The 24,584-nt window shown below is 48.7% G+C and overlaps 1 protein-coding gene across 1 annotated transcript; it reads left to right on the top strand.

The window, feature by feature from the left end:
- The first annotated feature begins 420 nt into the window (after positions 1 to 420).
- EFCAB12 (EF-hand calcium binding domain 12) lies at positions 421 to 23,179 on the top strand. The gene is made up of 9 exons (XM_047850699.1): positions 421 to 497; positions 5,709 to 6,157; positions 9,027 to 9,209; positions 11,014 to 11,170; positions 13,788 to 13,981; positions 15,545 to 15,758; positions 19,999 to 20,158; positions 21,792 to 21,848; positions 22,749 to 23,179. Exons 1-9 carry the CDS (start codon positions 449 to 451, stop codon positions 23,005 to 23,007), a joined length of 1,722 nt encoding a protein of 573 aa, XP_047706655.1. The 5' UTR covers positions 421 to 448; the 3' UTR covers positions 23,008 to 23,179.
- The last annotated feature ends 1,405 nt before the right edge of the window (positions 23,180 to 24,584 follow it).

The raw sequence follows: 24,584 nt of genomic DNA, 5'->3' as shown, positions 1-24,584 counted from the left end.
CGGAGGAGGCAGGGCCTGTTCCTTGGATGAAAATGAAATATGTGGAGACCGGCTGAAGATCGTACAATTTTCAGGAAAACCTGTGATTCCTCCAGATTCAGGGGCCACTGGGCCATACTAAGAATCCTGTCTTTCTCCAAGCCAGGAATTCTGCCCCGCTGCGACTGCCTCCCAGGACCCACAAAAGGAACACGACTCTCAGGCAATCGGGAGTGGGAGGGTGCTCCCCCGTACCCGCCTCCATCCCACAGACGGCAGGAGCGTGGCAATGCTCAGCCAATCAGCGCAGGGCGTCTGTAGTCCTGGCAACAGTTGCTTCTAAGCTCGGGGGCGCATTGAGTGTTTCTTGCAAAGTTTGGAATTACTGTTTTTTGGTACCCTGACACGCCAGCAAAAACAAACACAGACACACACACGCTCTTCAACACCTGCTCCCGACGCTGCGACCATGGACGATTGGTACGAAACGTCTGAGGCTCTGTACCTGTCGCTGCTCGGTAAGTTCCCGGGAAGCAGCGCCGCCTCCAGGAAGCCTTCAGCCCCGTGCAGACGCGTGCAAGTGGGGTGAGGGCAAGCACGGGAGGCGAATATCTCATTGTGCCGTACTCTCTCTGGGTGAGGGGTTGCCAGGGAGTCGGGGGCGAGTCGTGCACATTTCTCAGATTTCCATTCCCAGGCTGGAGGAGTGGGCCAAGTTGCCTTGGTCTGAAATCAGGGGTCCAACCCGTGTGCCTGGGAAAGGCATCCACGGCCCTCTGTCTCGCCCGCCGCGCCCCATTTCTCCGCCGGATATTAATGTGCTGGGTACTGGAGAAAAAGCATGGAGAAAACCAGCAGTGTTTGGTGATAGCCTGCTGCGGGAAAACCCTGCAACTTCAGAGGTGAAGGATAGGCAGATAAACGCATAATTACAGAAGAAGGGGTGGATGCCAGGTCTGGGGGTGACACCCAGAAGTAAGAGGTCTGCTAAGTGTAGTGGACAGGTAAGAACAATTCTAAGGTTCTGGAAGAGCTCTTTACACTTCGGCTTAAATTAAGGATATAAAGAGTTCTCCATGCCAAAAAGGGGAGGAAAGGCATTCCAGGCCAATGGAAGCACATGCAGAGAAGCTCAGAGATACGGTATCTTCAGGAAACTGCTAGTAGTTTGAGCATTGCCAGGGATGAGAGGTGAGAGAGGTCAGAAGGGACAAGATCATGAAAGATCTTGGGAGGTAGGAGATGGAGAAGCTACTGGAAATGGCAGTATTGGGATTGGGATTATCAGCAAATGCAGAATGAATTGGCAGACTTGAAGGCTGAAGCCAGAATCATGAGCTCTTGGGCTGCCTGAAATGTGCAGACCAAAGGTACTGAGAGGTGAGGGAGACTGGCCAGGCTAGAGGGGACTAGGGGGATTTGAGGGCTGACTGAACAGGGAACAAGGACAATCAAAGATGATGCTCAGGTTGGTAACTAGGGTGACCTAGAGATGGAGGTGCCTTTCACAGGGATTGGGAACCTACCAGGAGGAACAGGTTGAGTGAGAACAGGACATGGAGGCCAGTGCAGTCTTAGTTGGTTGAGACTGAGATCCTTGTAGGCCATCCAAGTGGAAATACTTTAGGAGCAACTGTATGTAGAAAGTTGGAGCTAATTTCAAGTCATAAATATTGGTATGGGTGTCCTCAGCATATAGAAGACCACAGAAACATGAGAGTAGAGGAGATTGTTTGGAAAAAAGAGGAGGAGAAGAAGAAGAAGAAAAGGGAGAAGGAAGGAGAAGGAGAAAGCCCAGGTATGAACCTAGAAGGCACCAATTTTAAGGGATGGGCGGGGAAAAGAGGGCCCAAGTAGCAAGTGGCCAGAGAGGTAGGATGGAATTGAGGGAGAGATTTGAATCAGAGGCAAAATAAACAGTATTTCAAGAGAGTTGAATTGTCTCCAGATACTTGGCGAGCTGTCCCAGGAAAGAGGGAAGGAATGCGTTTTCTGGAGCATCGGTGGGGAAGACTAGGACTGAAGGGTAGAACTTCCAGGGAAACAAAATCTGGGTTAATATAAGGAAGTCTTTTCTAAGAATCAGAATCAGGCATCCACAATGTGAGGAAAGAACACCCTGTCAACCAGAGGCATATCCAAGCAGAGGCAAAATCTGCCAGGGGCATTTCAGGAAGAGATCCCTGACCTGGGAAGGCAATGGAGCTAGTTGGCCTCTGGAAGCTGTCCTCACAATCCCTTGGGAACATTTTCACACAGTCTCTACCCACCTCACTTTTCTATATGGACACAGAACCCCAAAGATCACTACAATGGAAACTCCATGGTATAGTGGGCATGCGACCTTCAATAGGGGAGTCAGGGTGACTTTGACGGGAGTGACACTTGGGCTGAGAACCATCTGGTGAAAAGGACTCAGCCAACAGCAATCTTGGGGAATCCCATGCCCTTCATAGGGCATGGCAAATTCCAAAACCAAGTCAGGACAGACCTAGGAGGGTTGGACAAAGAGAAAGCAGGCACATGCAGCTGGAGTGAAGTGAGCAGAGGGAGGGGGCAGAGAGAGATCAGGGAGGAGCGGGGAGCAGGGTGCCAGTGAGGGCAGTGGTGGGGGCCATTGTAGGAGGGGCTTGTTTATTCTAAGGGCACTGAGAAGCCATTGCAATGAAGCCATTGAAGGGCTTGGCGGCGAGTGACCCTTCTAGCTAAGGGAAGATCATGGATTTGGGGTCTCGGGTGGGCGGAAGTGACAGTGGCAAGGCCAGGGAGGAGCATGTTTTGAGTGTGTTCCCAGGTCAACACAGTAAAGTTTAAACCCCTTAACCTGGCATTCGAGATGACTCCAGCTTTATTTCCCATTAGCCTCCTCCTTCATGCACAATGTACTTTCAACTTGTGGAACTATTTAGTAACCCCCAAATCCTCAAACTCCACCCCTGACCTTTCCCCACGCTGACCCCTCCACTCTGACTCATTCTTGAAGGCACACGTCAATGCCTCTTCCTTCATGATGACCACCCGACTCTCTCCATCAGCACTTGTCCCCCGACTGAGGGCATACCACTCTGGTTGCCCCACCTTGTTCCATGCCAGGGCTCTGCGGTTGGGTTTCCAGCCTCGTTTGGATCTACTGGATGATTCTCAGTAAATGCTGGTTGGATAAATGGCTACATTCTCAGTTGTACCCAGCATCTTGTTCTCAAAGAAATGACACATGGCTTGTTGAGAAGTGCTCACTTCCGTCCACTTTGATGTATTATTTCCTGGCACATTATTTTCTGACCATGAAGGAAAAACATAGGCATTGTAAGGAGGCTTAACAAATGCACTGAATGGTCACTTTGTGCCAGGCTGGGCACCAGGGATACATGGGAACTAAGACACAGTCCTTGCCATTGGAAAACTCACAGGCTATTGGGAAAGAAAGACCCAGAAAGCATCTTCGTCCAGAAAAAACATGGTAAATGCTATGATGGGGTTGAGCACGGGGGCTATGGGAAACCAGAGGGGATATGAGGGAGGGGGTGGGAGGGCTTCAGGGGATGGTGATGCCTGACCTAAGTCTCCAAGAGCATTCCAGAAAGAGGAAACAGCACGGGGGCAGGATGAGGTGACCAAGGAACCATAGTCAGCTCAGTTTGGGTACAAATACAGGGTGAGGTCAGAAAGAATAAGAGAAGGAGCCCATTAGGCTGGCAGAGGTGGGTGTGTCAGGTGAGGCCAGGTTAAGGAGACTGAATTTTATTTCGGAGGCAACAAAAGGGTTTTAAAGCAGAGGGGTGTGGGTTTTAGAAGGGGAATGATGGTGACAATACTTTTAATAATAATGCTATATCCCTTCTGAATTTTAGAACACTCATATATCTGTTATTCATTTGATCTTCATAACAGCTTCAGGAGGTACTTAGAACAGAGTTTATCATTTTAGAAATAAAAGAACTGAGACTCAGTGGGATTAGGTGGCAGCCTGTGGTCTTATCAATTAATGGCTAAGAACCAAGCTCTGGGGCCAGGCAAACCAGAATTCGTATCCCAGCTCTGCTACTAAACCACCGTGCAACCTTGGGCCTCTCTGGGCCTTAGTGCCCTTCTCTGTAAAGTGGTATAATCATAGAGCTGATCTCTATGATGTCAAATGGTCTGTCCACTTGACATCCACTCATTCGCCAAATAATTACTGAGCTCCCACTGTATGTTGGCACGTGGAGGTGCTGGGGCTCCAGCAGGCAACCACAGAGAGGAGGTCCAGGTCCATAGTCTATTGAAAAAATAAACACCAACCAAGTAATTATACCAGAGATTTCAAACACAAATGTCTGCCTAAAGCAGGCACTTAACAAATGAACTGAGCTGCATGTAAGACAATGCAGAATGGGGGCACATGGGTGGCTCAGCTGATTGAGTGTCCAACTTCAGCTCAGGTCATGGTCTCCTGGTTGGTGAGTTCAAGCCCCTCTTTGGGCTCTGTGCTGACAGCTCAGAGCCTGGAGCCTGCTTCAGATTCTCTGTCTCCCTCTCCCTCTCTGCCCCTCCTTGCTCTCTTTCTCTCTCTCAAAAATAAAAATTAAAAAAAAAAAAGACCATAGAGAATAATTTGGGACTACAGCAAGCTGGAGAGGGCATGCCCTAGCCTAAAGTAACTCAAGGTGGAAATTTTGACCAATGCGTCAAATGAAACAGGACCCCAAGCCTCATTCACCACGAGGGTCACCATTTGCAGCCCCCAACTTAAAACCCTGTGATAAGTTTTAAGGGGATGGAGGGGGGAGGGAGCATTCTGGCAGATAGAACAACACATGCAAAACCTTTAGGCGGGATGTGCTTGGACCATTCAGGGATCATTCAGGGTCAAGGCGTGTGGGACCTGTAAAGCAGGATAGGCAAGGGATGAGGTAGGAAAGGTTGGCGGAGGAGGGATGTTATGTTGAGGGCCGTGGAAAGTGATAGGAGGGTTTCAAAATAGGCGAGGAGCAAGTCCATTAAAAAATAACAGTGCACTTTACCATGAACAAAGCAGCTCTAAGATGGGCTGATTCTAACCATCTCCACCACTCAGTAAAGTAGGTACCATCTTTACCCCCGTTTTACACATGAAAGACTGAGACGGAGAGCCTAAGTGACTTACCCAAGTACATGCAGCCACTAAGCAGCAGAGCCAGGACACGGCTGAAGCATTCCAGCTTCAAAGCCTCTGCTCCGATGATGAGACCAGATCAGGATGGCATTTTTTTAAAAGATCGTTCTGGGGGCACCTGAGTGGCTCAGTCGGTCAAGTGTCGGGCACTTAATTTCAGCTCGGTTCTGCGTCAGGCTCTGTGCTGACAGTGCGGAGCCTGCTTGGGTCTCTCTCTCTCTGCCCCTCCCCCCACTCCCTCTCTCTCTTTCAAAATAAATAAATAAACTTTAAATAAATAAATATATATATATACACACATATATATATATATAAATTCTGATTGTCGATAAGGAGCATTGGGGTGAGGGTGGGGTGGAGTGGAGGAAGAGTAAAATCTGAGAAGGTTAAACAAGAGAAAACATACAAAGACCTTAGCATAATGCCTGCCATCAGGAATGCGCAATCATATTAGGTGTGATTATCTTCATCATTATAGCAAAGCAATGATAACGCCAGGCCTGGGAACCCAGCCTGGTGCTGTAGCATTTTTCCTTCCTGACTCCGTTAGTCCTCTTCCTGAAAGAAGCTCACCTCTTAACCCTCTTTCCCCAAGGGCTCTGCCAGTCTGAGACCTCAAGTGATGACGAAAATGCCAGCAAGGCCCCCACCTTCGATCCTGAACTGGTCATCGCCCACTGCTTCAAGCAGTTCAAGCAGGAGGACTTCCACCTGCCTCAGAGCCGCCGGCGGGTCATCATCTTGCCTCAAAAAGAGGATCCGATGCCCATCAATCTCATGGCCCAACCCCAGACTCCCCCACAGCCGATCTCCAGCTTCCAAGCCCTGGGAGCTGGGGACATCCAAGGCCAGCCAGACGACGTGAGGACCTGGCTGAGCCGGAGGCTGAAGCTTCGCCAGGACCTGGAGTCATTTGGCAGCGTAGAGAGGTGGCTTCAGAACAAGCCCAGCCTCACACCTTCAGAGGCCAAGGTCTTGCACATGATCCAGAAGGAGCAGGAGGACCAGTTGTTAGACCACCTGACTACTATCAGAGCCACCAAGGTGAGTAGCCCCATTTGCTTATGAAGATGCTGAAGGTGTTAGGGGCATGCTGTCCTTTCATTCCCTCAGATTAGTCAGGATAGGGGTCATTCACCCCATTTCCAAAGGGAGCAAAGAGAAGCCCCCAAAAGGAGGTGTATGGGGTATTTATTGCGGCATAACGAATGCCCCCAAACATTAAAGCAACAAATGTTGATTACCCCCACTGTTTCTGAGAGTCAGGCGTCTGGGAAGAGATTAGCTGGTGGCCCTCATCTCAAATTGTTGGCTGGCGCCATAGACAACTCAAGGCTTGACTGAGGCAGGAAGATCCGCTTCCAAGCTAGCTTGCTCACGTGGCTGCTGGCAGGGGGCCTCAGTTCCTGGCCACAGGGATCTCTCCATAGGGTTGCTTGAGTGTCCTTATCACATAGCAGCCAGCATCTCCCAGAGCGAATGGTCCAAGAGACAGAGCAAAGAGGAGGCTACAATGCCTTTTATGACCTCATCTCAGGCAACCTGAGTTTCAGGAGAACTACATTATCATTTTCACCATATTCTATTTGTCAGAAGCAAGTCACTAAGTACTGTCCACACTCGAGGGGAGGGGAATCAGGCTCCGTCCCAGAAGGGAGGAGTTAAAGAATTTGTGACTATATCTTAAAACCACCCTAGGAGGGATAACTCCTGGAATGCCATCTATGGGGCATTTTAAAAATATGCATTCCTCATTCATTTGTTCACTGACACGTGTTTGTTGAGGGCCTATATGTGCCAAGCAGGTGCTCGTGGTGGTACCGTGAGGGTCACAGTTGTGAGGCTGGAAGAAAAAGGAGGACTCCCTTTTATAAATACAGAAATAGAAGCTCAACGAGGCCGATAAATTGTCCAGCCCCATAGAGGTAGTCGGTGGCAGTCAGTACCAAAGCCCTTGTCCCCCAGTGCTTACCTCTCTGTGACATTTTCTGGTAATGGAAACACTTGAAATTTCTCCCAGTTCAGGTGAAATTGGGATAAGAGGTCAGATAACGTGGGTTTAAACCAGCTCTGCTATTTCCTAGCTGTATGATCCGGTCCTCAGTTTCCTAATCTATTCAATGGGGATAACCATTGTACTGACTTCCTAGGGTTGCTGTGACTTCTAAATGGAGTAGGTGCCTAGGACAGTGACAGCCATATAGTGAGCACTGAATATTACGTTTGCCATCACAAAATTTTTTTTTAATATTTACTTATTTCTGAGAGAGAGAGAGAAAGAGAGAGAGAGAGAGTCCCGAGGCACAGAGAGAGGGAGACACAGAATCCGAAGCAGGCTCCAGGCTCTGAGCTGTCAGCACAGAGCTCAATGCGGGGCTCGAACTCACCGACCGTGAGATCATGACCTGAGCTGAAGTCGGATGTTTAACCGACTGAAACACCCAAGCACTCCTATGTTTGCCATTTTTACTACTACTTTAGTCTCACTGGTGCCAGACTCAGTCCTTGGTGTAATCAGGGTCCAAACCGAAATTTCCTAGGCCTATCACACCCTTTCCAGAGCAGTACAGTGTCTATGAATAAACACTGAGCCGGGGCCGGGGGGGGCACCTGGGTGGCTTAGTTGGTTAATTAAGCATCTAACTTTGGCTCAGATCATGATCTCATGGTCTGTGGGTGCAAGCCCTGCGTCAGGCTCTGTGCTGGCAGATTGGAGCCTGGAGCCTGCTTCACATTCTCCGTCTCCCTCTCTCTCTGCTCCTCCTCCACTCGTGCTCTGTCTCTGTCTCTCAAAAATAAATTTAAAAAACATTAAAAAAAAAAAAAACAACCAAAACACTGGGCCTGGATTAGAAACCTAGCTCTATTGCTTATAGGCTGTGTGACCCTGGGCAAGTCATTTCACTTTTCTCAGCCTGTTTCCTCGTTTGTAAAAACAGAAAGTAGTATCTAATACCTATTTTACAGCATCATTTATTCATTCATCAAACAATTACTGCCTATCTGCCTAGGGCTGGGGGGCTTGTCCAGTAGATGAATAGGAGGTAGAGGTATGCAGCTTCAAAAGACATTGTCTTGCTTTCAAAATGTTCACATGTTAATGGGGGAGGCAGACACATCAGATTGGTGACTACAGTTGGCCATTAATAGAGCTGGATCCTAAACACAGAGGAGCTACAAAGTAGGGAACAGAAAGGCCCTTTGTAAACTGTCAGGTGCTGCACCAAGGTAAGGGAGTATTATCCTGAAATATTCCCGATGACCTGGAAGTAAAGGAAGAGTAGGAGTCGGACAGGTAGAGAGAGAAGGAAAAGTTTTGGGCAGGAGGCTGAGCAGGAGCAAAGGCTGGAAGATGGGTGGATTAGAGAGCCCCATCTGGTTCCAGGCAGGGGCATATGTTTTGGTGCACTGATCGCCTGGTGTGATTTTAATCCTGACGTGTTTGACAGGAGAGATGTGGGTAAGAATGAAATGTTAGTTCTCATCATGTCCAGCCTGGTTGTTTCTGATGGAAAAACAGAGGCCCAGAGATGCAAAGTATCCCTGGCAAAACGCCTTCGCCCTGAATCTAATGCTCCTTAAAAAAAAAAAAAAAAAATTATTTTTGAGAGAGAGAGCATGCAACCCCCCAGAGAACAAGGGGGACAGAGGACCTGTCTGACAGCGGAGATGCTCGATCCGGGGCTTGACCTCATGAACCGGAGATCACAACCTGAGCCGAAGTCGGATGCTCAACAACCTGACCCCTGAATCCAATGCTCCTTGCACTCCATCTTGCTGTCTGTTGAGAGCTGCTCAGCCCCCCCCCCCTCTCTCTCTCTGGGAATCATGTTCTGTCTAACTCTGGGAATCACATTCCAGTGGCCTGTCTCCCCTGAATTCTCTCCTCTGCTCCCTCTCTTACCTCTTACAGAAGAGCCCCCGGCCCTCCCGCCGACTGGTGCCCCAGCTCCGGTTGCCCAAGCCCTCTGCCTTATCAGCCTTGTACTCCTACCTGCACAGCCGCAAGATCAAGATCCTGGAGATATTTAGCAAAGTGGACGGGGGCGAGCACCAGAAGATCTCTAGGGAGGAGTTCATTGTGGCTCTGAAGGCGGTAAGTGCCTCCCATGCTCCCTCCAGGCTGGCCTGAGTGAGGAAGATGTGCATGCATCCTGTCCCCACTGCTGCCTCCACCCAGGTCCTGGACCAACTGAAAAGTAGATCAAACCATCAGCCTTGTTACTTGTTAAGCCAGATTGGAAAACGTGACATAACTTGTGGCCACATCAGACCCCTAAAACCACTCCTGCGTGAGTCTGATCTTGAAAACCCCTACCTGAGTGGAAAGTCTACAGAGCCGACCCCATAACCAGTCAGTACCTGGGGAATCACTGTCTTGCCCATCAGACTCCAGAACTGGGCACAGAGATTGCTGGGCCTTCTGTCTTGCCTCTAGAACCCTCCAGACCTTCTCCAACTGTCATTGGCAGATAATCCCATAGAGATCTTGTTAAAATGCAGCTTCTACTCAGTACCTCTGTGCAGGGCCCAAGTTGATGCATTGTAACAAGCTCCCAGTGATGTCTATGGCACTGGTCCACAGGCCACACTTTCACTGACTATCCAAAATTTTTTAATTAATTATAAATGAATAAAATTTAAAAATCCATTTCCTCGGTCACACCAGCTACATTTCGAGTGCTTAGTGTTCACATGTGGTGGGCAGTTCCTCTATCAGCCTGCACAGATAAAGAACATTTCCATCATTGCAGAAAGTTCTGTTGATCTAGCAGAGGTCAGCTAACTATGGCCCAGAAGTCAGATCCAGCCTGCCTCTGTTTTTGTGAATAAACTTTTATCGGAACACAGCTACACTCATTTATATGTATTGTCATGGCTGCTTTCATGCTATGATGGCAGATTTCAGCAGTTATGACAGAGATCATATTGTTCATGGATCCTAAAATATTTACTATCTGACCCTTTATAGGAAAAGTTTGCTGACCTCTGGTCTGGATAAATTAAGCCTTAATATGCTTTGAATACAAGATACCTCTTGGAAATACTTTAGGAAGCTGCCTGCTAGGTCTTTATGATTTTAAATCATCACCAGTTTTCACACTGTTGTTTCACGACATGTAGTTACCTAAACAACGTTTCAAAACATTAAATATATATATTATGTATACAGGGTGTGTATATATATACATATATGTGTACATGTATACGTATATACGTATATGTATATACGTATATATATAGGGTTTTTAATCATCATAACCAAAAAGAGAAAACATGAAGTCCTCTAGAACCAGGAGAGTTCTGACCCTCTTTAAGGAAAGCCCAGTGAACACTGACTACAGTCTAAAGAAGCTGAGGAAGAAAATTATATTTCCTTAAACACTTTTCTTCTTGAATATTCAGTATTGCTGGCAAGCATTATACTCCTATAAAGTTGCTTACCATCCCTGAATGAGTAATGTGTATTGTACTTCTGATCTTATTTTTCTTCAGTTAAGGAAAGCTGATGTGTTTCTCGTGGGCAAGGATGGTAGGCATGAAATCCTTTTTCCAATCTAGTGTGGGAAAGTTATCGTTGAGATTGGTATGGAGTGGGGTGGCAGCCCAGAAGGAAGGAGTAGCAGACTCTGCAAAGATAGTGGCATATCTAGACTAGGTTTTGAAAGAGGGATAGTTCTTCAGATAGAAGGAGGAAGCGCCTGAGTAAAGGCAGAGGGTGAGAAAGTGCAGGGTGTGTTCAGGGCCTCAGAAGAGGCTCTGAGCTCCTGTCGAGGTGGGAGTGGCTGTGGATGAAACTAGATAGGGGAAGTAGGGCCAGGCTGGTAAAGCTTTGACCGTACAGGTAGGATGTTTGGATTGGAGCCTGCCCACCTTGGTGGCTTCTCTTCTCTCCTTAGGTTGGAGTCCCTCTGAAAAACCAGGAGGTGGAAGATGTTGTGATCTATCTCAGCTCTCTGGGAAAGGACAACAGTATCACCACAGATATCCTAGTCAATACCTACAAGCAGTGGTGTCTGGCTCATCAGAAAAGCACCCTGGCAACTGCAAGGGAGCGTATGTATCCAGTCCCACCCCCATGCCTCCGCTTCCCCATCCTGGGAGCAAGCATGGTGGAGGCAGCCTTGGTTTACTTCCTGAGTGTGTTCTCCAGCTTTGGGTTACCATGGGTGGGCCAAGACTCTGGAATCCCCAAGCCCAGTGATCAACTAAGGAGCAAGGTATTCTCTTGAATGCCTAGCTACCATGTCCATCAAAGATGAATGAGATGCAGCCCTTGTCCTTAAAGGAGGATTCTCAAAAGGTAGTTTCAGCCCACCAAGGCTTACCCAATAGACTGAGATCTTGTATGTGGGTCCAAAGCCTTCTTGCTATTAATCTATATTTTATTGATAAAAAGTTAACTAAAAGTCGGAAACCAGAATTAGCACATGTTTAGAGTTTACTGGAAAGCCTACTTTGATATTCTATGATCAGGGATATTAGCAGGGCTGCTATGAACAGTTGTATGAGCTGTGCAACAGCTCAAGTTCCATTTGCCAAGCCATGTGCTTGTGGAACCACATCTGTCCAGACATAGCATGGAGGCAAATTAGAAATGGACTAGCCATAGTGCTGGCTATGAATTTACAACACAAGGGCGCATCATGGTTCTTTGTAGCTTAGTGGCATTGTGGTGAAAAAAAAAAAAATTAAAATTGAACAACTCCAGATAAAATTAAATCCCTCCTTTAAACCTCCATCCACCATTCCAGAGCCCTCCCCAAATGTAACCAAATATAATAACAGTATAGCATATCCCCAAATATAAGCCCACAGTGCAGCGCGTAAATTTCCAACCTCTAGTCTCATCAAGCCACTGGGCAGAGGCCCCGTCACCTGCAGGCAGTGTCTCTGCCTCTCTCAGAGTCCCAGAGAAACTGAGCAACCCCCCCACCCCGGTCACCTCCTGCACACATCACTACCCACAGTCATAATCTCTGGCAACTTTTATGTCCAGCTCGTGTTCAGAGCTGCCTCAAGTTGGGCCTGCTCTCCCATCCATGACCTTTTTGCCTTTTCATTATCAATTACCAAAGCTCACCATTATCCACGTAGTTGGCCGTGAGCTGTTTAGTGAACGACCACAGTGTGCCGTGATGCATATTTGAGGCAAAGGTATTTGGGGCCTATTATTTCCCAATAAATAGACTTGAAGCCAGGAGCAAGTATTTGCTTGCCTGGTGCCATCTCAGTGTCATCACCCTTTTCTCTGGAGAACATTCCAGGGTAAATGGACTTGGATATCTTTTGCTTTGCCTAAAGGGGCGGCAGCATCAAGAGTCAACGAGACTCTTGGGTGGCAGGCTCACGAGAGAAGGCAGTGGCACTCGGGCTGGGTAGCCTTACCCACAGCAGGTAGCTCAGTTTATCCTTCAAGTCCCTGGAAGTCAAAGCTACAATTCACGCTCTACAGGAGGACGCTATAAAGCTCAGAGAGGCTAAGCCACCAGTCTGCAGTCTCAAAACTAGAAGGTGACTGAGCCATGACTTCATTTCAGCCCAGAACAGGGCAGGCCTGAACCAGGGCAGGGGCAACGGGATGCTTTCATTCACTTGGTTCTTTGTTGAACATCTCCTACGTGCCAGGCATACTTCCAGAAACTGGGAACTGGGAACACAGGAGTGAAGAAGCCAAGGCCTCTGCCTTCAATGAGCTTCCAGGTAAAGGGTTAAGCAAGATGATGTCTAGTAGGGATTAATGCCTTGAAGACAATAGGACAGAGTGAGGGGGTGGTGGTCACAGAAGGCCTCTCTGCAAAGCAGCCAGGGGAGCTGACACCCGAGTGACAGATGAGGAGCCCATTCTGGCGAAGGGCACCCTAGACAGAGGGATCTGCAGAGGCAAAGGCCCCGACTTGGGCAAGTTTTCAGGGGACAGAAAGAAGTTAGGGTGAGGGGCGCTTGGGTGGCTCAGTCATTTAAACCTCAGACTTCGGCTCAGGTGTGAGTTGGTTGGTGAGTTGGAACCCCCGCATCGGATGAGCTTGGGCTCCCCACTCTCATTCTCTCTTTCTCTCTGTACCTTGTGGGTTTCTCTCTATCTGCTCCTTGCTCACTCACTCTCTGTCAAAAATTAGTAGGTAATTAAGTAAGCAAATAAATAAATAAATAAATAAATAAATAAGAAATACACCTGTAGTCAAAAAAAAGTTAAAAAAGGAAGAAAAAAGTTAGGGTGGCTTTGGGGAGTCGGGGAGGGGTGAGCAGGAGGAGATGGATCACGTGAAGGCTGAGCTGAGACGAGAGTCTGCAGAGCCTTGCAGACCAGGAGGAGGATTCTGGGCTTTCTTGTAAGTGCTGAGGGAAGCCAGTAGAGAGTGTTAGGCAGGGGAATGAAGTGATTATATTTTTCAAAGGTCCTATTTAGTGTTTGGTGGAGACAGGATGCTAGAGTATGAGAATGCCAACTGCAAGGTTGGGGCAGTGGTGCAGGTGAGGCACGAGGTGGCCTTGCACTGGGCAGGCCATAGTGCAGATGGAGAGAAAGGATACCTTCAAGGTCCGTCTCAGGTGGCCTGATGAGCCACGTGGGAAGTGAGCAGAGGGATGGCCGGCACCTGCTTGATCACATGAGTTAACCGCTTGATGGATTCCTTAGCTGAGCCCCCTCTCAGGCTCTCCTTCCTTTCAGATTATAGACCTGCCAAGATCAGAGTTTCCCCATCGTGTCTGTCCAAGAAGCAGGTGAATTTAGCCCCACAACCGTGCAAGATGGACCTGCTGACCGTGCCCGTGGTTGACACCCAGATGGAGGCACGGCCCCTGACTCTGGAGGAGATGGAGGACATTGGCAAGCGGTACCGCGAGAGGAGGCGGAAGCACAAGGTACCCCGGTCAATGGGAAGGGCGTAGCGCTTGGCTTCTAGGCAGGCTCAGGTTCAAGTCCGCTGCACCTTCTAGCTGGGGAACTCCTGGGAGCAGGCCCTCTTTTACCCCTATGTTCCCTCATCTCATAATAAAACAACACCTACCTCACAAGGTTTCTCTGAAGATGTAATGAGATCATGTTTCCAAAAGTATATGGAGCTCCTCTCTTCCCATCCTTTGACTGTGACCTTGCATCCTGAGACCAGGGCTGAGGGCCGTGTCTTCATTGTGGCTGGAATCCAAATGCCTGGTACAGGGCCTGTCACTGAGCGGCCACTCCAGACATACATGACCAGTGAAGGCAGGACTGATTGTGGGAATTAATTCACCCAAAAATATTTATCAAGAGACCACAAAGTGCCAGACGCTATTTTAGGTGTTATAGAGAACAAAACAGCCCCTGCCTTCAGGAAGGCAGATAATATTAATATTATACTATATATAAATACATTAAAAAATTTTTAATGTTTATTTTTGAGAGAGAGAGAGACAGAGAGACAGAGAGACAGAGTACAAGCAGGGGAGGAGCAGAGAGAGAGGGAGATGCAGAATCTGAAGCAGGCTCCAGACTGTGAGCTGTCAGCACAGAGCCTGATGTGGGGCTTGAATCCATGGGTCATGAGATCATGACCTGAGCCAAAGTCAGACACTTAACTGACTGAGCCACCCAGGCACCCCTAAATACATATTATTATTATTATTATTATTATTATTATATAATATACTAGGCATTATAAGTGCTATACCAACTAAGATCTGATTCAGCTGCATGATAAGAAAACCCAAAATATTTGAGCAGAGGTCAGCAAACTTTCCCTATAAAGAGCCAGATAACAAATGTGTTAGGCTTTTGGGGCTTTATCGTTTCTGTGGCAACTACTCGGTTCTGCCTTTGCAGCAAAGAGTAGCCACGGACAACATCTAAGCAAATGAGTGCCTCTGTGTCCCAAAAAAGTTTTCTTTATAAACACAGGTGCCGGGCCACATGTGGCCTGTGAGCTGTACTTTGCTGATTCTGGTGTTAGAGGCCAAAAAACAGATTTTTGTTTCCTTGTAAATAAATAAATGAGAAGGCCAAAAGTGGCTCCACATTCCCCAGGCCTCTTCCACTTTGCTCTGCCATCCCTGACATGTGCCTTCCACCTCAAAGGCACAGATAATTTAAATGTGCCTTTAAAAACGCCCAATTTAAATTCTTGTGCAGCCAAACACAGATGTGTTGTTTCAGTAGGGCATCTACGTTGTTCCCTACTGTATATGTTATACAGTGATGTATGCACAACCACATACGGGGCTGTGCACACAGAACCGCGTGGCTTAACCACTCAAGTGCCCTTCAGGGGTAACCTTGACCATGTGTGATTTTTCTCCCAAGTCACTGACTTCAGAACCTGAACTTTGGTCCCACCCTGCATGCTTTGCCATCTCCCCTCCTGGGGGAGAGGTCGATGAGGCTCCATATCTGCCTTCTGGTCGGGAAGAAGGTGGAGGGAAGTGGGTGCCAACCTCTTCTCCTTGCAGCTCAAGATCCCCTCCATCCAGTACACGGAGCGTTGCCGCCTGGTGCGCAGCGGGAATAAGCACTTTGATGAGCACTGCCTCCCATCCACCATCCATGGGGAGATGAAGGAGCTCATCAACAAGTCCCGCAGGGACAACTTTCTGGTCTACCTGCAGTGCTGCAAGCTCTGTGAGTCCTACGGCCTCCCACTGACAGAGGACATCCTCGTGAAAGGTAAGATCTTTGGCGCCTGGCCCTTGGGAAGTTGCCGAGAGGGCTCAGAACCCAAGTGAACATGGCTCCGCCTGAGGTTTGTCCTCCCCCAGCAGACGTGCATCCAGCCAAGCCTCTGTGGCCTGTGGTGGGGATACTGAAGGAGCAGGGGCAGCCCAGCCTGTTTTGCTGTTACATTTGATTCTACATTCTAGAATCCTGGAGGTTCACAGACTCCACAGGTCTAGGGGTCTGGGTTCCCCAACTGAGCCTGCTGAGCATTCTAGAGCAGGAAGCTCCAAGGACAGGAGTTCTGGGTGAGGGAGCCCTGAAGTTGAGCAGAAAGGAACAGTCCCAATTTCAAAGAGGGACATGTGATAGGGGCGATAACTGCTCTGCTGTAGCGGGCTTTTCTGCAACCACTTCCCCAGGCCAGCCCTGTTTCTTGGTTCTTCCACAGCACAGAGGTAGGAATGCACCAGGGGACAAGTTCTTCTGATGCCTCGGCTCTCTGCTCAGACCACAGGACTCAGCCCTGAGATTTCCACACTGGTCTCACCCTTTGTTTGAGGGAGAATTGTGTTTTCAGATATCCAAGCAGATCTGAACCCTCCCCATCTCTGGGTAGAGTGTGTATTTCTGAGAGATGGGGACAGGAGAGGGCCCCATAACCCCAACGACCACACAGCAATGCTGGTGTCCTAAATTCGTGAATTTATAACTTTAATGGGCAAGTTCCTCTTTGTGCTTTCAAAACACAAAAGGACAGAGGTTTTCCCACAGGAACGTCACAGGAAGGAACCATGGCCAAACTGGGAAATGTGGCTTTCAAAGAAAGGGGCACACAGACAATGGGGTGACTTACCTAAGAACAAGTTCACCGTCACAACTGACTATTTCCGTCTTTTTTCCAAGACAAGGGGAAAGAATGGCAGAACGTATAGGGCCATGGGTCTTGTATTAATTTGCTTGGGCTGCCACAATAAAATACCACAGACCAGGTGGTTTAAACAACAGAAATTTATCTTCTCACACTTCTAGAGGCTACAAACCCAAGATCAAGGTGCCAGCAGAGCCAGTTTCTCCTCAGGCCTCTCCCCTGGGCTGGCAGATGGACAGCCACCCTCTCGCTGCCTCTCCACATGATTTTCCCTCTGTGCACTCATGCCCCCTTGTGCCTCTCTTGTGTCCAAATTTCCTCTTACAAGGACACCAGCCAGATCAGATTTGAGCCTACCCGCACAGCCTCACTTTAGCTTAATTACCTCTTGAAAGCCCTCTCTCCAAATACAAATTCTGAGGTTCTGGGGGTTAGGGCTTCAATATATGATTTGAGGGGTGGGGGACGCAATTCAGCCCATAACAGGTCTGTACAACAGCGTATGGCCAAATGCCTTCAGGAACACAGGAAAACCACCCTAAGTGATCATTGTCTCCTGTGCACGCAGCACCCTCTCATGTACACGGCCACTTGCTGCCCACCTGGTCTGGGAGGGCAGTGACAGGAAATCTCTTGTGGCTCGCAACACTGACTTTTCACCAAATCATCCTTCCTTCCATCTTCCTCAGCGAGCCGCATCTTCCCTGATTGTTTATATTCTCTCGTCTCTGCTCCTGCTGGAAATGCAGCTAGCTGTCTTCTGAAATGCAGGCAGGCTTGCCAGCACCCTGGACTGCCCTGTGGGTTAAGTCTTTCCTCTGGATGCGCCTCCTCTGTCCCCACCAGGGTGTTGAGCCACTAACTGATTCCCACCACCACTAGCTTTTGCTAGGTGCTGGGTCAGGGAACCTCACCTGCCAGCGGGATTTCACACTCACAGGCACGAAGCAGCATCCGTGGGTGGGCTTCCCTTTACTTCTTGACGGTTCTAGATGGAAAAAACTCGAGTCTGTCTCTGACCGCTCTCCTGGCCACTATCTATTGGCTGTCTCTTTGACAGAGGCCAGCTCAGCTATGAGTAAAGAAACTCAACCATCGGGACTTCTGGGTCTGTGCTCTAGACTAGAGCTTGGTGGGCTCAGAATCCAGGCCTCAAGCTCAAGGGCCATGTTCTAAAACATCAAGGCCTTTCCCCTCTGCCCAGTGCACATAGCTTTATCATTTTTCCTCCCCCTGATTTCACAGATAATACTTGCTCACTTACATTTTTTTTGAAAACATAAAAATAATGATCCCCCCAGCTGGGGGCACCTGGGTGGCTCAGTCCCTTAAGTGTCGCCTTCAGCTCAGGTTATGACCTCATGGTTCTTTTCTCTCTCTCTCTTTTTTTTTTAAAAAAAAGCATTTTAAAAAAATGTTTATTTATTTTTGAGAGAGAGAAAGAGCACTAGCAGGGGAGGGGCAGAGAGAGACAGGGGTACAGAAGATCTGAAGTGGGCTCTGCTCTGATAGCAGAAAGCCTGATGTGGGACCTGAAATCACAAACCATGAGATCATGACCTGAGCCAAAGTCAGATGCTCAACCGACTGAGCCACTTAGGTGCCCTATGATCTCATGGTTCTTGAGTTCAAGAGTCTGGCTCCATGCTGACAGCTCTGAGCCCGCTTTGGATTCTCTCTCTCTCTCTCTCTCTCTCTCTCTCTCTGTCTGTCTTTGCCCCTCCCCTGCTCACTCACTCTCAAAAATAAATATTAAAAAAAAAATTCCCCCAGCTTGAGTTGGCACCATTAATATTTTAGGGATTGTCCTTTCATAGATCTCTTTTTCTTTTCCATTTACACAAAATTATTTATGTAAGTTATTTTTAAAGATATATATACACATATCGTTAATGTAGTTTTTTAAAATTCTGTATATTGGCACCTGGGTGGGTCAGTTAAGTGTCCGACTTCAGCTCAGGTCAACATCCCACGGCTCATGAGTTCGAGCCCCATATCCAGCCCGCTTCAGATCCTTCCACTTCTCCCTCTGCCCCTCCCCAGCTCATTCTCTCTCTTTCAAAATAAATAAACAAGCTAAAAAAAATCCTGTATATCTTTTAAAAATGTTGATGCAGGGCAGGGCATGCTGGTGGGTTAAGTGTCTGACTTTGGCTCAGGTCATGACCTCACGGTTTGTGAGTTCGAGCCCTGTGTCGGGCTCTGCTGACAAGCTCAGAGCCTGGAGCCTGCTTCGGATTCTGTCTCTCTCTCTCTCTCTCTCTCTCTCTCTCTCTGCCCCTCCCCCACTCACGCTCTGTCTCGGTCTCTCTCAAAATTAAATAAACATTAAAAAGAATTTTTTTTGAAATGTTGATGCTGCATCTTCCCCTTCCCTCTCCCCTCTTATCTGCACAGTCCCTGCCCTCCCCTCTCCTCCTCCCCCACCCCAGATAACCAGCATTAATAACCTGGACTGGACTGTAACCTTCCATTACTTTTTCTAGAACGTGAGCTAGTCATGCGTTATCATCGTAGGACAAGTACTGCTCCGTGGCTGCAGGAAGACAGAGCCCCTGGCCAGTGTTTTTTATGCTCCGACTTCTTAGAGCAGTCTCCTGAGGATATCTATGGGACTAATTCTAAGCAAGGAGAAAACCTCCATCAACTAGGTCTAGTTAACCTGGTGAAGCCTTGGGTGAACCTCCCCTCCTTCTTGTGGCCTCGTGACCAGCACGACCCGTGCAGAGTGGGGTAGGGCGCCGCACACTCCATCCTAACTGCACCCAGGCTTTGGGGCCAGGGCTGACCTGGTTACAAACCAGCTCCCACAGCTCTAGTCCAGACACCAGTGCTGTACCAACCCCACTTCCTAACACTGCACTAGGGTTATGTGCCCTGTCGCCCCTGGGGGAAGCTGGGGGAAGAGTCTAAGGGACCCTCTGCACTTCGCAACTTGCTGTGAATCTACAATCATTTAGACATAAAAAGCTTAATGGGGCACCTGGGTGACTCAGTCAGTTAAGCATCTGACTCTTGATTTTGGCTCAGGTCATGATCTCGCGCTTTGTAGTTCGAGCCCCACGTCAGGCTGTGCACGGACCATGCTGACTGTGCAGAGACTGCTGGGGATTCTCTCTCTCTGCCCCTCCCCCATCTCTCTCTCTCTCTCTCTCTCTTTCAAAATAAATAAATAAACTTTTTAAAAAAATTTAAAAAAAGCATTAAAAGTTTAAAGTGTATATCTAAGAAAAAACATTTGCAAACAAAAATGTGGAGATATATATATATATATATATATATATATATATATATATATATAAAATCCTCCCCTCTGCCCCAAAGGCTGAGGGCAGGGAGGGGTGTTGGACTGAGAGGCCACGTTTCTCTTGCTGCTTACAGCCCTGCTGTACCCAGGGGACAAGATCATTTTCCAGAAGGACCAGGTACGCCCAATCCGGCAGCCAGGAGGCTACTACTCAGATATGAAGATCTTCAGTCCAAATCTGGCTCTGCTCAAGTTCCAGGGCTTCAGCGATGTTGTGGCTAAGAAGACTGACAAGCTGAGTATCAGACCCCTTCTCTCCCCCCTGCCATTTGCATACCAGCATACTTGAGGTGACATGTTGTGCCAATGCCTGTGGCCAAGCGTGCCCAGCATGTCCAACCCAGCTGGTCCCCAGGGACTGGCCAATTTCCAGTGTCTGAGGGCGTTAGCCTCCTTGCCTTGCGCCCAACCACATCCTATGTGATCTCAGCCTCTCTACAAAAGCTTAAAAAGAGGGCCTTCTTAGGGAAATAGGCCCCTTCTCAAATCATGGGTTGGCTGGTCAGGGGCCCTACAGAGGACAGAGGTGGCCGTCCCTTCTTTGTCCTGCCTTCTCTGGCAAGAGGTGGGCTTGCATTAGGAGGAGAAAGGAACTCTGCAATGGGGCCTGTCTCTGGCCCTCAGACCAACCTCCTTCTTTGGGAGGAAGTGACCCATGGGCAGGTTGTGAGCCAGCATCCGTGGGTGACTGCATATTGGAGAGCAAGCAGCATCCCTGCATCCCTGAGGAGGGACGGGGCTAATGTGGGATGAGGAGGGGCCAGCTGACCACAAGGGGGGAGGGGACCGGGAACTGCCCACATTCTAGATCACTGCCAGCTGCCCACTGTGGTGGTATGGCCAGAACAGCTGGGATGAGATACAGCAGAGCCAAGTGGAAATCCCACAGGCTGCAGGTTAAACGGACAAGATACTTCACTGTCTGAGCCTCAGCTTTTCGTCTGTTAAATGAGCATAACAGCCCCTCCCACACACAATGAGGATCAGATGAGAAATGCATATAAACTTCCTAGCATGGTGTTTGGCAGATAGTCAGCCCTTGGAAGCAGTGATAGTTGTTGTTTTACCTGTCCCATCAGCACAATCTCGACTGAAGGCATGGGTCTGGGCCTACAGAGGGGCCTGTCCAAAACCCTGGGGAGGCAGAGCTGAGCACGAGTCAGAAGGCTGGTGGCCTGGAGAGTCCTTTCTGATTACTTAGTGACTGCCAGCCCCTGGGTGGCTGACATCCATTTCTGCACCGGGAACCTAGGGAGTGGGTGGGAGCCTGAGAAAGGGACTCTTGTCCCTGTTTAGGTAGGCCACAGCCATAAGAGATAGGTCCCTAAGGACCCTAAGGGCAGGTCCCTTAGGGAGGTCCCTAAGGGCAGGGATGGACATTTGTTTTATCTTGCTACTTGGACTGTGCTGTCAAAGATTCTGAGGCCAGATGCAGGCCTGCTGGGAAAGAGTGCCGTCTGTGATTAATGAGTGATGTCTGCCAGGCCCAAGATTTGGAGAGTCAGTTTTCACCACCCTTGTTCCAAAAGCTGGCTTTGGTTCTGGCAGGGAGAGTGAGAGTCAGGGGCCCCCAAACAATGCAGATCATTGCGCATCTCCAGCTACCCTGGGAGGCTCTGCTCTGGGAAATAAAAAACATGAGGCTCTGAAAAGGGAAGTGACCTGCCCAGAGCCACACAGCCAGCCAGGTTGGGAGCCCAGGCCTGGCTGACCAAGCCCACCCCAGATAGAAGAAATGCTCCTTTTGGAGCTCTGGTTTGGACTCACTAGACAGGCCCACCCCCATGTCCTCTGACCTACTACCTGAGGCCCCATTAACATGGATTCCCCCCATCCTGACAAGATACCTTTCTGTCTTCTCTACTAGGAAGACACCAAAGAAAATCAAGAAGATACACTTTAAGGAGTTTGAGGAGTTCACCAGGTCTGTAGCATCAGCCAACTCTGTAAGCGGGTCAGGGGAGGGAGGACCAGCCTCACGGTGGAGGAGGTGCCTGGGACTCTGCATGTTGCACGGCGCACAGTATCTAGGGCTCAATGCCCGGGAACTGAGAGGCAGTGAAACTACTTAGAGTGCTAGGCAGACACCACTGTGGGTGTGTTCCCATGTTTTAACTCATTTAAATCCTCTCAGGAACCCTATAAAGATACTCTTAGCATGCCCACTTTGCAGAAGGGGAAACTGAGGTACAGAAAAGTTAATTATCTTGCTGAAAGTCACACATCTATGAAGGGGCGGAGCAGGGATTTGGACCCAGCAACGCTAGCTCCAGAGGCTATACGCTGAACATCACATTAAAATGCCTCGAGAGAACTGACGGTGTACACTTAAGAATTTGGGTTTTGGGGGCGCCTGGGTGGCTCAGCTGGTGAAGCATCCCACTTTGGCTCATGTCACGATCTAACGTTTGTGAGTTTGAGCCCTGCTTCGGGTGAGCTCGAGCCCCGCTCCAGGCTCTGCACTCTCTCTCTCTCCCTCCCTGCCCCCTACTCACTCGCGCGCTCTCTCTCTCTCAAAAATTAATTAATTAATTAATTAATTAAAAAAAAAGAATTTGGGGTTTCAAGGCAGCAAATTGGGAGTCAAGCCCACATCCTACCACATGCTCGCTGTGTGGCTTTGGGGGAAATAACGTATCCTCTCTAGGTGTTCACGTCCTCCTTGGTAGGGCAGACAGCATAACAGGACCTACCACATGGAAGTGAAGTGCTTGGCACAGTGCCACACCTCCACTCTGGTCACACAGTTGCTTAGCTCTGCTCAGCAGAAGCCCCAGCCCTGGCGGGTCTGCCACGACAAACTTCCTATCTTCTCATTTTCCAGGAAGCTGCAGGCGAAGAGGTCCAGGGCTTCACTGCGAACTCACCCCAATTTCTTCTGGCCGGGTCACCTCCTGGACAAGCTGCAGCTCTATCTGCCCACTGTGGCCATGGACAGGAGCCTGGCACTCTTCAGTTGTGTCCAACCCCAGCCCCATGCCTACTCAGCCACCTACCACCCCAACCACTGGTGGCCTATTGGGAACATGAACTACATGACCTGTGCCTATTACGATGCCTCCAAGGTCTACTACATCGACTAGAGTGGCCCAGGTGTTGTCCGACCCAGCCATCCTGGGGCTGTGGCCAGTGCAGCTAGCAGCCCAATGCCACAGACACAGCGGGAAGTGTAAAGAGCCAGATAAAAGAAATCATTTCAGTGCGATGGCCTGGAGCCAGCTCTCTCTTCAGCAAAAATGTCCAGTGTCTCAGAGGGCAGGTGTATCTAGGGAAAGATAAGCAGTTTCTGAGTATTTCCCTGTCTTGACCTCTGCCCTTTTGAAATAAACCAGATTGGAGGTTTTTTCATGTCACTTGTGATCCAGTTGATGTGATTTCTTGCTCAGGAGCTGGGGCCAGAGGAGTGTTTGAAAAGCTGGGGTTCTGAGCCCAGGGCACTACTGTAGGTATGCTTGCCTGGCACCTGCAGCATCTTGTCCTGGGATCTCAGTGCTCATGGGAAAGCAGCAGGCAGTGCGGGTACCCTGTGCCCTTCTCTGTGGAAACGGTCACAGCTGGTCTCTCGTCCCCCAAAGACTGAGCCTTTTTGGTTACTGCTTCCAAATCTCTTGCATCTTTCACTGTTAGAGGCATGCTCTCTGTTTCCTGAGCCTTCTGCTTGATTAGCCCACCTGACCCCATCAAGACCTTCTCCCTTCACAACACACATAATGTGGGCTGCTGTTAGCACAATGCTTTCATTCTCTGCATCCCATCTGACTTCCCAGAGCTGGCTGGCTAAGCAGGATTCATGAGGTGTGGTGTAGTCACAGGCACAATAGGATTCCAGTCTCAACCTTATCACTTGTGAGCTGTGCGACCTTAGACAAGACATTTCACATTTTGCTCCTCTGGGTCTCTTCAAACTCCTACCCTTCACAGTCAAAATCTCAGGAAGGAGTTGTCAACACTTCCCTTCTCACTTCTCATCCTGTCAACAACACAATCCAGTGTAGCTTCTGTCCCCATCTGGCCCCTGGAACTACTATCAAGATCAGCGATGACATCTGTATTGTGTTCAAATTGTGGAATCAATGCACAATTTTTTCGTCCTGAAATTTGATTTTTTTTTTTTACAATAATCTTAAATACAAAATCTAAGCAAAACAAAACCATCAACAACTAGGCAGGTTAGCTGAATGATTAGAAGTGTGGATTTTGAAGTCAAATCCCCAAACGTCGCTTTCTACATAGGCAAAATGGGGAAAAAATAGAACTACCTTGCAGAATTGTGGGAAGGATCGTGAAACCCATGGAATGATAGCTGTTAGGGTATCGTTCCTATCTTACTCTATAAATTCACGTGAGGGCAGTATTAGGAAGACTGTTTTGTTCCCTCCTGGCCACCAAGAGGCGCACTTAATAGCAGAAGAAACGCGGACGGAAATAATCTAAAAACTGGATTGTTCTCCGGAGGAACGGCTTCAATTTCTGGCGGAAGTGGATGCCCCCCCACCAGGTCTTAAAAGCTCAGAAAGAATTCCAAATATTCTACGTAGTCCTACGGCAGGTATGAAAAATTCCCAGCAGTACTTCTAGATATTAATATATATTAAAACACATGTATTCATCGACTTTTTTTCAGTATTTCTCTGAAATGTCTTTCTTTCCTTTGAAGGAC

This window comes from Prionailurus viverrinus, chromosome A2 (assembly GCF_022837055.1).
Source record: "Prionailurus viverrinus isolate Anna chromosome A2, UM_Priviv_1.0, whole genome shotgun sequence".
NCBI classification, from domain to species: domain Eukaryota; kingdom Metazoa; phylum Chordata; class Mammalia; order Carnivora; family Felidae; genus Prionailurus; species Prionailurus viverrinus.
Note: the sequence above shows the minus strand (reverse complement) of the source record. Positions and strands in the feature narration are given on the sequence as shown.